At 41.2% G+C, this 18,833-nt stretch overlaps 1 protein-coding gene across 3 annotated transcripts in view; it reads left to right on the plus strand.

Annotated features, from left to right (window-relative positions):
- The window catches only part of LRRC8B (leucine rich repeat containing 8 VRAC subunit B), a 74,352-nt gene extending 63,437 nt beyond the window's left edge, over positions 1-10,915 (plus strand). For 2 of the 3 annotated variants that reach the window (XM_082615691.1, XM_082615692.1), the window contains exon 5: positions 7,416-10,915. In XM_082615691.1, the coding sequence (XP_082471817.1) occupies positions 7,416-7,688 (273 nt within the window). In that variant the 3' untranslated portion in view covers positions 7,689-10,915. Of the gene's footprint in view, positions 1-2,047; positions 2,313-7,415 lie in introns of all 3 variants that reach the window. The other variant, XR_014293540.1, reaches the window with a different exon arrangement.
- The last annotated feature ends 7,918 nt before the right edge of the window (positions 10,916-18,833 follow it).

Genomic DNA, 18,833 nt, shown 5'->3' on the forward strand with positions numbered 1-18,833 from the left:
CCAGAGCCTCAGCTCCCAGCCCCGCCCGCCGCGGCGGGTGAGCAGACAAGCCTCTCGGGCTGGTGAGTGCTGGTCGGCACCGATCCTCTGTGCGAGAATCTCTCCACTTTGCCCTCTGCACCCCTGTTGCTGCGCTCTCTTCCGTGGCTCCGAAGCTCCCCCCCCCCGCCACCCGCAGTCTCCACCCGCGAAGGGGCTTCCTAGTGTGTGGGAACCTTTCCTCCTTCACAGCTCCCTCCCACTGGTGCAGGTCCCGTCCCTATTCTTTTGTCTCTGTTTATTCTTTTGTCTTTTGCCCTAACCATGTATGTGGGGGGTTTCTTGCCTTTTGGGAAGTTTGAGGTCTTCTGCCAGCGTTCAGTAGGTGTTCTGTAGGAGTTGTTACACGTGTAGATGTATTTCTGATGTATGTGTGGGGGGGAAGGTGATCTCCACATCTTACTCTTCCGCCATCTTGAAGCTCCTCCTGACCACTCCATACATTTTTGAAAGTCGTGGCTGATTAAATTGTCAGCGGGCCGTGAATTATCTAAATGTATAAGCAGGTTAACAGCTTTCTGTAGTTCAATGTTAAATTTAAGATCATTGGTACCTTTGACACCAAGTTTACTGACTTCTTGTTTGTGGCTAAAAGGGAGATTAGGTGTTAGTATCAGACATATTTTGTCTTGAAGGGTACTTGGGAGCATATGAAAAGTCTTATGCTGAAGATATATGGCCAAAGTACAATGGTGTCTTTGGCTGTGTTGTCTCAGAAATGTGATAGCCAGCAGTTGTGGAGCATCCTCCGGGCCATAATGATGACTGCGACGCCTTTGAATGGGTGAGGAACACTTCATCAGAACTATGAAGAGACTTACCTGCTAAGGATGTGGAGAAACTGGAGCTCAGAAGACAGTGACCAGACAGATGAAAAGTTCCTCTCTGATGGTATAGTGTATCCTAATTATAAGAAGTACTGGGGAGGGAAGGGAGAGAGAATAGTCCACAATATTGGTCTTCGAATATTTGGAAGACCTTACATAGGAAAGAAAGCTTATTGGGAATAGCTGTAAGTGTTAGAGCTCGGACAAGCAGGAGAAGATATCTCATCTTTCCCCAGAAAGCTGTCCAAAGACTGAATGAACATTTGAGAAGGGAGAAGTGATTTTTTTTTTTTTTTTTTTTTTTTTGCGGTACGCGGGCCTCTCACTCTTGTGCTGTTGTGGCCTCTCCCGTTGCGGAGCACAGGCTCCAGATGTGCAGGCTCAGCGACCATGGCTCCCGGGCCCAGCCACTCCGCGGCATGTGGGATCCTCCCGGACTGGGGCACGAACCCATGTCCCCTGCATCGGCAGGTGGACTCCCAACCACTGCGCCACCAGGGAAGCCCCCTGATTTTCTTATTAATAAAACTGTCCACATATAAATTGTCAACCACTTGGTAGGAATATTGTTAAAGGGAATTAAGTATTAATGTTTCATATAGAGATTTAACTAATTTCAAGGTTCCTTCTTGAAACCTAAGGTTCTCATGAGTCTATGAAGTAGACCAAAATATTTATAAAAATTAGAAAATAAAACATCAAACCTGCTGCATAAATACTTAGATGTGCATATACTCAGAAATGTGAGTTGATTCCTCCACTTAGAATGGAGGTTGGTAAAGATTCCTGAAAGAACAGTTTTTAAAGACTTTTTTTTTTTAAAACAGCTTTATTGGAGTATAATTGCTTTACAATGGTGTGTTAGTTTCTGCTTTATAACAAAGTGAATCAGCTATACATATACATATATCCCCATATCGCCTCCCTCTTGTGTCTCCCTCCCACCCTCCCTATCCCACCCCTCTAGGTGGACACAAAGCATGGAGCTGATCTCTCTGTGCTATGCAGCTGCTTCCAACTAGCTATCTATTTTACATTTGGTAGTGTATATATAAGACTCTTCTTTTTTAAAGACTTGGGCAGTGTGTCAGGTTTATAGATGGAGGTAACAAATACTAACTCTGGGGTTAATCAGAAAAGACATTTATTGAATGGCTGTCATGTATCTCATCCCTGAAAAGGCTGAAGAATGAAGCTTGGGAAACAAGCACAAAGTTAGATAGCAGAAGAAATGCAGCCAAAATCATAGTACAAAAGTAAAATAAAGAAGATACCTTCACACTGACCGTACCAGCACTGGACACCAATGCTACCCTGAAAATGATGCTGCTGCTACTGTGGCCCTTGCCCTCCCACAAAATCGGTTCTTCATGGTTTCTGCTTCTTTGTGACACAAGGCCCACATGTGAGCACCTGATAAAGCTTAAGAATGCTCACACTCGAGCTGTAAGTTATCTGGGAACACAAGGATCTTGTGTTTTCGGTTCCTCTAGTTGGAAGTGGGCTCTGCTTCCCACCAAGAGTCCCACCAAGATAAGGTAGGGAATTCTCAGGACATAGAAGATGTGAGGCAGCCCCCCAAATGACAGACATTCACTGAGAGGGCACTCCAGAGTTTACTCCACTGAATAGTACTAAGTTTTATCACAAAAAAACATTAAACATTTTTTAGCATATTTTTGCTGCTGGATTCCTCAGAGACTTTAACATATGAACATGCATTGTGCTTCTCCAAGAGGGAGATATGGTGTGCAACGTTTGCCACACATAGTTGAGCAAGGCGTTCTTTTCCATGGTAATTCTTGAGAAGAGTGTTCCTGAGAACATTGACTGGGGAAATGTGAAAGGATAGAGGTCATGCCCAGAGGATTGCAACAGGCATCGGCAGATGTAATAAGAGATGAGAGCCTTTAGAAGGTGGGTCAGAGTGGAGAGTGCCTTGAATTCTACCAGTCTAGTTCAAGTTTGAATCATTGGATAGTAGCTGAGGTGAGGCTTGACCCTAAAAGTGCTAGTTAGCCTGAATCAGTACCTTCAAAGGAGGCTCTGGTTGTAGCAGACACAAGGGTTGGGAGAGGACAATCAAGAAACAAAACCCTGTGGAAAGGTTTAATCATTATGATTTAGAAGTAAGAATATAGATTAAGAGACTCTTGTATCTGAAAGGAACACTATGGGTCATTGGTCCTGAGGTCAGCAAACTACAGCCTGGGAGTCAGATCCTCCCACAGCCTGACCTAAGAATGGTTTTTAAATTTTTAAGTGGTTGGGGAAAAAAATCAAAAGAATAATAATAATATTTCATCACATATGAAAATTATATGAAATTCAAATTTCAGTGTCCATGAATAAGTTGCATTGTTCTCCTTAGTGGGCCTGTATTACAAAGAAATTGTACTCAATTGTGTTATTGTATTTTTAATTACATCACTTAAATGTATGAAATTTTTTCTCTCTTGTTATTGTAAGTACCTACATAATATTTTCAGTTTTGCCACTTGCCCTGCAAAACCTAAAATATTTACTGTTCCGCTCCTTTAGAGAAAAACTTTGCCAAGCTCTGTTCTAGTCCGCTGCCTTCACTTTACTGATACTGAAACTGAGGCTCAGAGCAATTTGCCTGAGGTCCAAAGCTTCCCAGTGATGGATCTGGGATGGAACCCATGTTCCAGCTCCTGCTCTAGTGCTCTTTCTCCTACAGCTCAGATGCATCAGTCCACATGATGTTCCACGGGAAGCAGTGGTGTGTGTAGATGATGGGAGAGGAAGAGGCAGCATCCACCTCTATCCAGTGCCAAAGTATAATTGGATTATGATGGTGTTGGATGTGATGGAGAAGCACAGGAAAGGGGGAAGATTTAATAACCTCCCTCAAATCTTAAAAACCACTCCAATTTACACCTAGGTCTTCCATTTCTGCATTTAATGCAACTCAACGACTTTAGCCAGAAGGTGAATAATGTAGAAATTCCTTCTGCAGATCATTTATGTGGCAGTGCTCCTTGTTGGTTTTGATATTACCACTTAGATATCAAAATATTCAGCTTTGCTTCTTGAAATGATTGGATTTTATAGATTCAGGTTGACATGTTCTGAGATAGCATGTGTCAATGGCCAGAAAAATAGGAAATCTGACACTGAAGAGAATCCTGAAATGAGGTCCCAGCCTCTGAGAAACAGTGGAATATTTAATTATCAATGTCAGCCATGAATATAGGATGAGAACCATCCTTCCTTGGATGTTCTGGGGGCTTCAATACATTTTGTTAAAAGTATTTGGTTGCCAGAAAATTCTAGGATATAGAGGGATAATGTAACCATAGTGAGTTTTTTTTTCAGTTTATTTCATAGTTTATTAAATATATGTAATACAGTTTATTCTGTAAAACCATTCTGTTTATATAGTTTATCATCTGATCGTCTGTAAACATTTCTTTTGATTTTTGAGAAGAAATCAGTGGTCCACTGGGGAAATTTTTTCCTTTCTGGCTCATGTATTATATGGTTTAAGAAAGAGCATGCTAAATGAATTCAGTATAAATAAATGCTATCTAAATATTTTTTTAAGTTATTGGCTCAGGCAAAATTTGTAAGTCGATTTTTCAAGATAAAACTGCTGACTTGAAAGAAAGTCTTGAGTCTCTAACACAGCTCCCCAGCCTCCTTTAGCAAAATTGAATTCCATTACATGAGTTAAAGCCCTGTGCTTGAGCTGCGTGATGATGCTGGGAGAAAGCCCCTGAGACGGATACTTACCGCTCAGGAAGTGTGCCGCTAACCACAGTCCTTAACTCACTTTTACGGCACAACTGAGGGACCAACCCCAGAGGCTCGCTCTCATTGCCTGGCGAAATCCCTTGCCTGTACTCTGGGGGCTGAGAAGAAGCTAAAATCACAAATTCAGAGAGATGAAAGAAGATGGGTGAGACATGGTAGTGTTGACAGCCAGACAGAAGGAGAATGAGGACAATGGCTTTAGGGTCTTCACTCAATAGGAAATCAGTGCAATCAAGCAAGGCACCTTCCGGGGCCTGGAAGCTGAATGAGGAAGGGAGATTGGGATTCCTTGATGCAGCCCTGGTTAAGGCACTCTTCTTCCTAGCAGCCGTTGTAGACTAATGATTTCTATAATTGTTTCATATTTCACTCCCCCTTTAGACCAGTGCTTCTCAAATGGGGGCAATTTTACCCTGCGGAAGACATTAGTCTAGAGACATTTTTAGTCGTCACAACTAGAGAGGGGAGTGGCACTGGCATCTAGTAGGTAGAGGCCAGGGATGCTGCTAAGCATTGCACAATGCACAGGACAGCCCCACAAAAAGAATTATCCCACCCCAAATGTCAACAATGCCAAGGGTGAGAGACCCTGCATGGATCTTAAAGACCCATCTGTCTTGCTCAGTACTTTATCCCCAACACCTAGCTGGGAACCTGGCACAAAACGAGGCTCCCAGCAGGCATTCACTGAATACAGGTGAGCCAAGTCTTCCCTCTTCCCAGCCTCTTTGCCTAAGTCACTCCTTTTGCACCAGCAGGCACTCTCAACCCTGAGCACACTGCACAGGACTGATCATTCCCTCTACTTGTACGTCACTGACACTACTTTTGAGCTGCAGATAATCTCTAATCAGAAGGAGGTTACATTTCTTCTGTCTCTCATCTCTCTGTCATATCTCTATACTGAAATTGACATATCTGTGGTTTTGCATCTGCATTCTTAAGAAGGAATGAAATAAAAGGGTAGATATTTTCCTTTGCTTATACCTAGTATTTTGGTGTAGAATGATGAGCTATAATGCATGGCTGACTTAGCAACAGTGATCATTAGATTTATTTTCAAGGATAGCCAGTACTGAGAGTATATGTGGTTGATGGAGGAGAAGGCAATTTCCAACATAATGAGCATTTTTGAATGCAATTTGACCAATTTTTTATGCTGTATAGGGAACGTTTACCCTTTTGAAGAGACAGTTCTGGAAGGCCCCACAAGTTCCAGCAGAGAACTGGCTCAGTGGGGCTACACTAGCCCATCAGAGGAGCAGATTGAAATCTGGAGCGCCCCTTTCATCCCTGTTTCTAACAAAGCCACTTCCGGAACAAAGGAGCCTCATTGTTTCATAGTTGCAAAGATGCCTGGTCCAGGCCTGTATAAATATGGGGAATGTTACAGGGTGGGGTGCATGCAATCCAGCTCTTCCTGGAGCGCACTTGCCCCTCAGTGGCAGGATGAGAGCTGAGGACATTGAGTGTGCTCAGCCCTTCTCTGGGTGTCTTTCCCCAATAAACCCTATTTCATATACACACTGTGGCTCCCTTAGAAACTCAGATGCAACCTTCCCACCAAATAGGGGAGCAGTTCAGTTGAGCAATTGTAGCAGTTGACCCAGTTGCAGGCTATTTATTGTATTTTAAATGATTTCTCTGTGTCGTAAGACTTAATCGAAACTCTCAGAGAGCAAGAAGAAGAATAAATACTCGTGAGTGAGTATGTAGAGGGGAATGAAATGTGCATGTATAGATTGTCCTATCTTGCATGGATTGTATATCTATAGATTGTGTATATATCTATTGTATATAGATTGTATATCTATATCTATAGATTGTCATATCCTGTATAGATTGTATAGATTGTCATATCCTGTATAGATTGTATAGATTGTCATATCTTCTTGTCTCTACTCCTGTCAACTTTTTTTTTTAACAGAATAAAGTTTTCAGTCTCTACTGTGAAACCCTAAAAAATAGCCTTGTGTCTGTTCTCGGGATGTTTTTGAGGGTATAGCTCATTATCCCACACAGTAAACTTATTATGAGGACTCTTGAGATCCCTGATTTCTAACTAGGACTCAAGAATAATTAGGCTTCTCCTCAGTCACTGGTTTGTTTTTTGTTTTTTTTTTTTTAGATGTTGGGGATAGGAGTTTATTAATTTATTAATTTATTTTTGCTGTGTTGGGTCTTCGTTTCTGTGCGAGGGCTTTCTCTAGTTGTTGCAAGTGGGGGCCACTCTTCATCGTGGTGCGCAGGCCTTTCACTGTCGCGGCCTCTCTTGTTGCGGAGCACAGGCTCCAGACGCGCAGGCTCAGTAGTTGTGGCTCACGGGGCTAGTTGCTCTGCGGCATGTGGGATCTTCCCAGACCAGGGCTCAAACCCGTGTCCCCTGCATTGGCAGGCAGATTCTCAACCACTGCACCACCAGGGAAGCCCACTGGTTTTTTTTTATCTCAGGGACAAAGAGTATGTAACCGATTAGGTTTCCTTTGAGAATTGAGAGTTGCTTGTTAGAATGTTCAGAGCCAAATCTGTTGCCCACCCATATACAGCAGGGGTTTATAGAAGTTCATGGTAGCCTCAATCCTGACTCCATGTCAGGACGACCGTACTTTTCCTTTATCTTTCCCATCTACTTCAAGTGTATCATCATTGTTATATGTACCTCTGTAAAATGTTAGAAATGTTTTTGGGAAAAGGTAGGGGTATAGATAAATAGATGTATTATGGTAGGCCATCAAAAAACAGTTTTACTGGCTTCTTTTTTTCCCTTTCCAGATTGAGATGCTACCAGATGGGCTGTTTCAGTGCAAAAAGCTGCAGTGTTTACTTTTGGGGAAAAATAGCCTGATGAGCTTGTCCCCTCACGTGGGTGAGCTGTCAAACCTTACTCATCTGGAGCTCATTGGTAATTACCTGGAAACACTTCCTCCTGAACTGGAAGGATGTCAGTCCCTCAAACGGAGCTGTCTGATTGTCGAGGAGAATTTGCTCAATACTCTTCCTCCCCCTGTAACAGAACGTTTGCAGACATGCTTAGATAAATGTTGACCTAAAGAGGAAAATAATTTTTAAAAGTACACTCCAGGGCTTTATCTGAGAACTCAATTTTCCTAAGTTATAAAGATGAACAATGGATAATTATGACTAACTATAACCAAATGTCTTATTAAAGCAACTCAGTGTCTATCCCTAAATTAAACAGGTAAAAAGTATTAACACTGAACTAAAGTTTTGTGAATAATTGATCTTTAACTTATGGAAATATAAGAAGTACACTTGGAGGGTGGAATGGGGACATGAAATTATTGAATCTCTACATTGCAGTTTGTATCTTTTGAAGATTAGGTATTACTTATTTGCATACTTGTTTTAACTGACTTCCTGTTTTGATATTTATCACCTAGACCATAAACTCATCAACATAAATTCCCTTGATGTACACTGAGCACTGTCTTTGATTTATGGTCTTAATATTTTTAGGCAGGGTACACTGTGCTAGGCAGAATTCCTTCTGGCTTAATTTTTACTTCCTGTCCCAGCTTGTTTTGAGTCCTCCTCCATCTGATTTTCTCTTAACAACAATGATGAACCCTGAGAAAGTGCCTGCCTTTGGCCTTTGCATAGAACAGGAGCAGGGTACTTAGGACATGTCACCCTCGGGGCATCCTAAAAATTAATGTATACTCAAATTTTTCTTATATATCATCAAAGCCTTTTTTATTTGCTAATGATTTTTATATTAAATGTAAAACATACAAATATTTTTATTGTATTATCTTGGATTCAAAATCTGTGAGAATAATTTTTGTAAGGTACAGAGAACACATCCTTTTCTTTAAGAATTTACTATTAATATACTTGGTTTTAGCTGCTTATGATTCTCATATTTGTGCACATTCTGTTCCAAAATGTTTTTGTACTCTGCAACTAATTACTTTTGGATAACAAAAGCCTTGTGTTTCATGCCCTAAAATATTTGGGGGGTTTCCTTGTAAGAGGATGGCCACATCATCTACCTCTCTCTTCCCTAGTGCTGTGCTATTGTACGGGTACAATTCTTAATTACTTCAAAAACTGTGATGGAGGGGAGAGGTGCAGATTTGGATCTTTAAAACTGATTTTAAAGCATTCTGTAGAAATTAAGTAAGAGTTAAGCAAAATACTTTCTTCTCCATCTGCATGATCTCTAGATAGGATTATAATGTAAAACACTCTGCTTAAAATTCAGTGCTTAAAATGAGTTCTCAAAGCTCACAAAGAAATAGATCTGGTTAACTGAAATTCATCTCATGCCTTTGTCTAACTTTTCTGGAATACATTTTGCTCTTTTTTATAAAGAGCTTTGTGTTTGGCTTTTTATTATCATGCATATTGTAAAATGACAAAATCGACTGACTCATTTTGGGGAAATGTACATTTTCAATGTGTTTTTCTCTAAAGGGTCTAGGCATTGTGATGCCATCTTATTTTGGATGTAACTATGAAGTAATCTATTAACTGCACCTAGACAAAACTGGAAAACACTATGGGTAAAGAGTACTGTAAACATGGAATTGTGTTGTATGGTATTTTTTTTTCTTGCTTTGTCCCTTCCAGAAAGATGAAAGTGAGTCTAAGTTATGGCAAAATGTAGCTTCCCTCACCTGCCACACACCCCTGGACTAACATTCAGAGAAAAGAATTGTTCACATCAAATGAAATTTGAGTAATAGCTATAAAAAATATAAAACACCAAAAGCTGCCTAAAACATTATTGTTTATTCTGAATGAGAAAGAACAGTGTAAAAATGCAATTCTTACCAAAACTTGCCTTTAGTCAGAACACTCAAGTTCTCAGGGAGCCAGGCGTAACTGATGAAACTTTCTTGTAGGATTTCAGAAAACAGATTCTGACTATATTTAGGGTTTTATGTTATTTTCAATCTTTTTAATATTGAGTTCTTTGTCATTTTAATGTTTCACATCCCTGTTGCACAATAGAATTGTCATGTGTACGGATTCCAGTGTTGGATAGGATTATCTTATGTTTGGAACATGAATATGATACATGGAAATATGTTTAAATGTTTTGGGCCATATAATTAGCCATAATGTGTATGAAAAATCTTACCCCCTTCTATAAGGAAGAGTTTTTAAAACAAATTTCAGATTTGCTACTATTCCCCTGACAAACTACAACTCCTCCCAGCTAGTCACCAGTTCTGTTCACCTGCAGAAGTCACTAGCCAAACCTTCCTTATCACCCTTCTAAATTTCTGGAAGCAAGTTACTATCAGAATCAATAATGAGTTTTGTAAGCTTCTTTCCAAACACTAGGGTTTGGTTACTAATGCAAACTCTGTTGTTCTTGATGCCCTAGTTTTTAGGTTTACTTTTTTATTTCAATCCTACACTCCATTGTTTAGGTAACTTTTGAAATGATGTAACACTGATGCCATGAACTCTGAGACCACCACTTAACACACAAAACTGTGGTGTTTGATGCCACCTTTACTGCAATGTTGGAGCAGATCTTCAATTTGGAAGAGGATTTTAAATGAAGAAAATGAAGTTTATTCAATTATAATTTTAAGACTTTAGTTGATACTTGATTTCCAAGAATGTGTAGTGCATTTTCCAAAAAATAAATATGGATGTTATTCAGAACAAAGTTGAAGGCTTATGCTAGCATTGGTTCATTTTATTTACATACACACAGATACACAATGATGAGCTTGCACATACACACAGACACACACACGCCCCATGTATACAAAATGTAATTTATTAGTTTTGGATATGTTTAATATTTTTCCAGAGTTGTAAGAGGTTGTAGGTTAATGCTAGTATATTAATTCTTTTTTATTCCTTACTTGTAATCATGGAGTATTCTATTCTCTTAGTTGTAATGTTAAAAGAAAACTAAATGCTCAGACTTGGTCAGCGACCTAAGTGGTTTTGAGCATTCCTTGTAAGGTGTAGTGTTCCTTCACTAACATACATCAGGGTATATCTGTGTGGCACATAGATTCGGTGTTTTCATTCTTCATCCTCAGTCTTCATTTTTCCTCTGATATCACCATGTTTCACTGTCACTTAGCAAATGTTTGTGTTAAACAGGGTAAATAGAGATCCTCAGGGTCTCGTTGTGGCAAAGCTCCAATGTGTGTGCTGTGGTGAGCTGCAGTGAGTTATCTGCATAACATTATTGTTTGATAGTGAAAATATTTGTTTCTGTTCTGCAGGTGTCTCATGATTCAAATTTTGTATGTTGAATTAAAGTATTGCATAATATTGATGGGTTCAGAAACCATTAAAATAATCAAACAATTATTCTGTGGATTTATAGCTTTATTTCCTTGTATTTTCAATCAAGTGTTCTTTCCATCGTCACTTTCTCTTAACATTGTCCCATCCACATAAGGTATTTTGTTTTCCCTCTCCACTCACCCATCTCCTTAAATTTATATAGTAACAAAATATATTTGTGCTAGAGAACTTGCGATAATACTTGAGCATGTATTTATTTGGGGGGAAGCCAGAGCCTATAATTACGCCTAATTGAATAGTTCTACTTGACCCATCCCTGCAGTCTTTAGAGCTGATCCAGTGATCCCTCATCTGTACCAACAGCATGAGAATATAACTGTAAATCCACTTTGTTTTCAGGAACTGTATATTGCATCAGAATCTGTGTTTGTTTCTTTCTGGAAACAAGACGAAGGCTGGTGGGAGAGGGGAGGAGTTATTTTGCATCCTGGTTTGAATTATGAAGACATTATATACATGAAATGGCCTAAACTAGTAACTGTTGCAAAATGCCCTGGATATAATTATTTCTTATCTTCAGCTGGATATGAAAGCTGAAGCGGTGAAAAAACTGCAGTCCTATTTAATTGGTTTCTTCCTGTTTCTGGTCCATCACTTCTACATCCACTGGGAACTATCTACTAAGTACCTTTGGTAATTGACTACATTCTCTTCAACCTTTTTTTTTTTTTTATATGAACAATTTCATCAACCCTAAAGCATTAACATGGAACATATGAGCCAAAGTACTGAGTTGAGCTGGCTTCTGGTTGAAATTAATTCATATTTAAATTTTGCATTTGACTTGTATAGTACACTACTGCTGAGAAAAACAATTAGGAATGCCTCCTGCATGTTATATATTATCTCTAACAGAGATGGTGCAATTTAAAAAATACAAAGGGGCATAGAATTAGAATGGATGTGTTTGTGTATATATGTGTTGTATATAAACCTAAATATTTATGCTTAAATATTTTAAAAACTCTTCAAATGTTTCACTCTCAGCAAAATAATGGGCCAATCCTGAGTAGAGACATTTTCTTTGGTTAGCTTCACAGTGAAGGCTAGCATTTGTTTTTTTGTCTTTGTCACATATTCTGAAACATGTACGTAATTGGTTTTCACTTCTGATAATGGATTCCTAGAAAATGTGAGATTGTTTTGAGTTGAATGATTTTGGCCCTCAGGTTTACCATGTAAATCTGCATTTTGGTGGTAAATCCCTCTGCCTGAGCTTCAGTAGGTTTTGGTAAACTTTACTGTTTTTAAAATAACTTTTGTGTAAAATAAAGATTCAATTTTTATAATAAATGGCAAATAAAAACAGATTCAGTGTTGGAAGAAGTTGACTGGACTAATTTTACCTGTATACACGTATCAGTGCCCAAGTTCCAGAAGTGATTCCCTCCTCTTCCCAGGGTTTCCTGTGCAGTTGTACTGTTATATTGTTCACCAAATGATGTATTTTAGATTTACATATGAATCTCATAACAGTAGTATGAGTTTTCAAAGTATGCTACAATGGCCACAAATTATCAAGTCCCTGAAAACTGTTGACTTCATCCTAGAATACATTGTGGGGGAGTGTTGAGGGTGTGGAATCTGTCACTCCTAGTAAGTCCATCTGTCGAATAGTGTTCATCTTTGGGGATGGATGTTCACAAACCAGCCCATCTCTCTCCCTCTCGGCTCCTGTTTCTCCACCTACTGTGAGTTTCGCACTAGCATTGAATAGTGGACCAGGTAAATAAAAAGTAAAAAACTACAAGACAAGGAATGTTGTGAAGGTTTAGTAAAGGGAGAAAACACTTGAATTATCGAGTAAACTAGGCACATAATAGTTTGAACTTTCGGATAGAAGACTCTCTCAACCACATACACAGTTTCAGGAACACATTAGAAAGCAGATAGTAAGAACTTTTCTCTGCTGGAGGACAGAACTCATTATAGACTGAACCAGATGATGAAGGAAACCAGATGGTCCTATTTTTCCCAGAAAATGCATACCTCAGGCAAGGCTTTCCCTCACCCTAAATGCCTCAGGAATGGGAATATGTTGGGGGAACAAAGCCAGTGCCTGACCTAAGGCATCACTGCAAGGTGCTTTGGGCACTGGGTCCTGTGCTCACAGGCCACGGGGCAGTCACCTGCCCCCATGAGCATGGGGACAAGGGTGGCTCCACGTTCAGCACTCACCTCCACTTTCCAAAATCACTTTTCAAACATGCTGTGAAGGGGGCCTGGCTGTGCAGACAGAGGCTGTGTCGGTGCTGTTGAGGCCACCGTTTGATGCTCTGGAGTTCCAGCTCATGTTTGAGTTTCTGACATGAGTGGATTCTCTGAAATCCAGGTTCCTAGCTTGTTTTCTGTGTCCCTCTCATCTCCGAAGTCCAGAGGAAAGCAGTTTATCCAAAAGCACAAAGCCAGACCTTGAACTCAGCCCCATATTTACAGAGGAATATGTATCTAATATGCCAACGAAGGATCAGAAAAAAAGTCATTTTTCAACATGCGAAAAATGCAGTCATTTTTCGACTTGGAAAATACAAGTCTCTTCACCCTGTGTTGTCTCATCATGCTTTAGACAAGAGTTCTAAGTCTTGCCTCCTAAATACCAATGATTCTATAGAACTCTCTGTGTGCTGCTGAGAAGCTTTTCAAATTATTTCTTACAACAAGTACCTTAAATTTTGTGTGCCTTTTTACACAGGCCTGTTGTTTATTCATTTAGGGCTCAGGCACATCGTTTTTTACTCTCTGCCTCCCTCTGCCGCTGAGATGAGAAGAAATCAAATAGAAGTTCGTCTGGTTCCTATTTCCTCCCCTTTTATTCAGTTTCTCCTTGCCCTGCCTTTATAAAATGCAGCACCCCCCCGCCAAGGTAAGATCTTGAGAATTCAGTGGCCCTCACTGAATCTCAGTGACTCCATCTCAAATGAGATGCACTTAGAAAACCCCATGCAGTGCCCAGCACCAGGACCAGACCAGACATGCAGGTGCCCTGGGCAGGTAACAATTTGTCACCCCTTTAAACATGCTTTGAATATTCATTCAATATGTACTTGGTAGAGATGGGGGAAACTGGTTTTCTATTAGTAAAAATCATGAACCTTTATGTCAGCTGTCTGTTTCCTTCTCCAAAAGCAAAGCTCTCACAAGAGTAAGGTAGAGCTTAAAGATGATTGAGCAGAGAGACAGGTGGAGGTAGGGGTCCTCATAGCATTTCTATCAAACACTCCCAGTGGACAGTCTCTTTTCCCAGGCCTCATGAGCAGGCCTCTCAGCTGCTGGGTCTCCCCTCTCTTTTTCCCCCTCAGAGCATCCTACTCTTTTGGCCCTTCCTAGATCTCAGGCCCTACACCCTCCAGTCTCTCTCTCTCTGACTGGGCTGTTTAGCATTGTCCTAACCACATATTCCAAGCTTACACAAATCACCCTTTACTAAATCCCAACTTTGAGAGTATTAAATGCCCATCATATCAAGGGAGATGTTTTAGTTTGTACTCATCAAAATAGATGTCTTTCAAGGGGAATGCCCTGGCAATCCAGTGGTTAAGACTTCGCCTTCCAGTGCAGGGGGTGCTTCCAATGCATGGGGTACAGTTTCGATCCCTGTTCGGGGAGCTAAGATCCCACACGCCTCGCGGCCAAAAAACCAAAACATAAAACAGAAGCAATACTGTAACAAATTCAATAAAGACTTTAAAAAAGTGGTCCACATCAAAAAAAAATTTAAAAAAAATAAAAAATAAATGTCTTTCAAATCACAATGTCCAGGGGAATGTGATTGTCAGCTGGCGAGGTGTGCTTGCAACCTTAGGAACCTGAGGCAAATGGGATTATAGTAGGGAAAGGATGGTTTCTCAGTTACCTCAGGTTGTGGTAACTTTATCAGAAGAGAAATAATCGATTTGGACCATTGCATATAACATGCTGAATAAAGTCAGAATGTATTTGAAAAAATAAATGTCTTTCAGTTATTAAGATTCTCCCTTCCTTCAAGGTGGTTTCCTGTCACAATTTTCAAATCCAAATAACAGACTTATTCACTGTGCTTAATGGAAGTAGGACCAATTTGCATTCCTTAGGCTGGTAACCTAATGAATGGCATGTGAAAACCCGCGTTAACTGGCCCTGACCTATTACCAATTATTCCAATAATATTTGGTGCTCCTTGTAAATTAGTACCCAGGCAAATGTTTAAACACTGGGGGGACCAAACGCCACTTGTGTGAAGAGAGTTTCCTTCTAGTCTTTCCTTGAACTGGGTTAGGATTCACATGCTTGTCTTATTGCCTCTATAGTATTTTATAAAGAAACTACTCAAATCATTATGGGGAGAAAAGAGCCATTCTGTCACTCTTTTCATAATAGTCTGAACAAGTCTCAGGCAACTGCTCTGTGAAAAGGGAAATTCTGAAGAAGTAGCCCAGTGAAGGAGCATTGATTCAGTCTGCATTAAGAGGCCTGAGGGAAATTTGCTGGACCTGTGATACCTGGGCAGAACAATACATCATAAGCCTCATTAATGGTTTCAAACTGAGGAAAGATAAAAATCTAATCATTTCATCCCTGCTGCTTCAGCTTGGAGTCTGTCACCTCGGGAGAAACGTCATATCGGGGGAAATCCATTACAACATAACATTATTTACCTCCTGCTACGGGCCAGGTGCTCCCCCAGGTTATTCATGCGTGCTGTCTCAATCCATCCAACAAGGTTTTACTTGGTGTGTTATTCCCATTTTACAGATGAGAAAACAAATGAAAAAATAACTTTCTCAACATCTCATGACTGTTCAGATAGGAATCCTATTTAACCTACAGGTCTGCAAAGCCGTTTCTTCAGAGGTTTAGGTAAACAGCACCCAAGATTAGCACTTTACCCCTTCTCACCCACCTGGGTGTTTGAAGGCTCACAGATCATGCTCTGGTTTTCAGAGCTCACTGGTCTCCTATCACCTTTATGCCCAGCGCTTCCTCCTATTCCATATCTATCCTAGTTTGCCTTCTCCTGAGCCAAAGAGTCACCTCCTATCCTTTTTATTTTCCCCCTTCATCTCCTAATGTAATTCTAGAATTGTGGAACTTTCCAACTGGAAGAAACCATGGAGACTTTTCTGAAGAGGAAAACCTAGATGGCTTGTCCGAGATCACAAGCCCATTGTCTGAGGGAGGTGGCACCTAAGTCTGCATGTCCCCCTGTTTAGTGCTCTTTCCACTCTCTGGTCTGGCTCTCAGGAGCACAGATAGTCTATAAGCAAAGCCTAGTGGAAGCGCCAAGACTAGCGCCCAGGCCTCCTCCCTAACTGCAGGTCCTGTGCCTTCTCTAACAAGGTGCATTCATTTTAGTTACGTCCTGCATCCTGATAATAACCCTTCCTGTGTCAATGCAGTACTGGGCTCAAAGCACGTGAGGCTTCTTTCCCCATTTCACTTGTAAGAAAACTAGACTCTGAAAGGAACCATCAGTAGTTACCATTACTGAGAACTACTAAAGCATTTGTCATAGTAACATCACGAATGTTTAAAACATGTTAAGATAGGTACGATCTCCATCTTATAGAAAAAAGAAATTGGTCCAGAATGGTTAAATGACATATTGGGTTATATGTTAGATTATATAGCTAGGATGTGGCAGACCCAGGTTTGAACTGGAGACTCTGTACCACCAAATTTCTGCTTTTTGTATAGTGCACGCTGCCAAGGTCATATGACAAGCAAATGATGGTGGTGTGAGAACAGCCTAGGGTTTCGACATCTAATCCAGCCCTTTAGACTGTGCAAGGCATTCTGGGAAAAGATTGATATGCATGCAGTTACATACATATACACAAACACACAGTTTTAAACACCCTTTAGTATAAATATAACAATTTCATCCAAAGGACTAATGTAATTTTAAACTTCATGGTTATTTTTGAGGCGGCAGAGTTTTTATCTCAATGTCCTAACCTAAACTATGAGCACATGTGCTCTCATTAGAAGAACAGAGTGCCATTCTGAATTTCAGACCCTGTGGGAGACGATGGATGAAGAAGCCTGTTAAAAAGAGTTGTCAACATTTTGGTTTTTGCTTCAAGGTACAAATGGGGCTCCCAGTCGGTTTGTGTTTTATACAGAATTGCAGTTCCAGTTTAACTCCCTGAGAGTCTTGATTTATTATAGGGAGATGCTGGCAGACATTTTAGACTTGCAAAATGACTACCAATCACAGTTCAGGCTAAATTGGTTCTAAATGCGTTCTGCTGATGTAGACGTTTGGAGAGTGAGGAAGAGGGACGGGTGATGCTGCCCTTATTGAATTCCTGCTGTGCTACAGATAAGAAGCTGTGTTCCTCACCCTAAGCCGATGGTGTGTCCCTCCCTGGCTCTGCCTATTAGCTGAACACACACTACTAAGCATGGAGAAAGCCTCACCTCAAGCTCTAAGAACCCACTCCATGAAGCACTGGTTCACTTGGCATTCCCCCTTGGTTTTTTCAAAATGCCTGCCCTTCAAGACAAGGAGCATGTCAGACCCACTGTGAGCTGCCCAGATCAGCCGCCTCCAAGGCCCTTCACACAGTGGGACTGCAGCTCTCACATGACACTCCACCTCTTTCACCAAGCTTGGCTCAGGAAGAAAAGATGACTTACCAAGTGACTTCGCACCATTACATTAGCTGCTTTTTTTTTTTTTTTTTTTGCAGTACGCGGGCCTCTCACTGTTGTGGCCTCTCCCATCGCGAAGCACAGGCTCCCGACGCACAGGCTCAGCGGCCACGGCTCACGGGCCCAGCCGCTCCGCAGCATGTGAGATCTTCCCAGACCAGGGCACGAACCCATGTCCCCTGCATCGGCAGGCGGACTGCCAACCACTGCACCACCAGGGAAGCCCACATTAGCTGCTTTCTATATTCTTCTAGAAGATGAAAGAAACTGGCCCGCCTCCCTTTTTCTTTCTGGTGGTGAGTCTAACTCCTCCAGCTTAGAAAAGAGCGCCCACAGAAAATTTTTTTTGTGAGACTGGAAATGAACCAGATGGCTGGGGTGCTGCCTCAGAGAATCAGCAGAGGCCCCAGCTGAGCTCCTGACCGGAAGGGCTGCAGGAAATCAGCTTCTCGGGGTGAGCTGTGGCTCGGGAGTTTGGAGATGCTGAGGATGCCAGAGGCCAGCTCATAGTGGGAGAGAATATGGGGTCCTTGTGACTTCTAGGATTCGGCATTGGCCCTTGCTGCTGCCGTTTCCAGTGTGATCTGAGAACTCCAGTGTGCTCAGGGTCTCCGTCTAACAGAGGCTAATGAGAGGATGAGCTTAGGTGTTCCCTGGGATGCCTTCCAACTCCAGTATCTGGATCTATATAAGATGCTCAGTGAGTGGGAAGTGTTGATGAGGGTTAATAATGAGTAATTTTCTTAAGAGCCTGAGCATGTCATACATTTATTTTTTAGCTTTGTAAATGACTCACTTTTATGACATATGAACAAGTCTTTTATTCACTGAAGAACTTAAAGCATAATAGCCAGTGAAGGAGGATGGGATGGTTTTCAAGTGTTGCTCTGCCAAGCACCCCATCAGGAGAGCCAGGTGTGCGGTGAAGAGGAGCCATGTAGGGCAGGGCGATAGGAGCATCCCCAGGAGGGCCTTCATCAGCTCTGGCTACATTTCCCTTACTAGGAGAAATGGCCTCAGGTTGCACAGGTACAAAGGTGACCTGGGAGGTTCTCTTGGGCTTTAACACCAAAGTGTGAAATCTGAGGCTGATCCATCACCACTGATGTCCAGCCCAGAGTCTGATCTGGGACCAACGGATGCCTCCAAGTTTTCAGTTTTGGATTTCTGTTTCATGGGACTCTGGGCCTAAGTGTTTGGCCAGCTAATAGGTTCCCAGCTGGAGAGACACACCTCCAGGCTTGGGTATAC

Source organism: Mesoplodon mirus (genome assembly GCF_964341445.2).
Source record: "Mesoplodon mirus genome assembly, chromosome: 3".
NCBI classification, from domain to species: Eukaryota; Metazoa; Chordata; class Mammalia; order Artiodactyla; family Ziphiidae; genus Mesoplodon; species Mesoplodon mirus.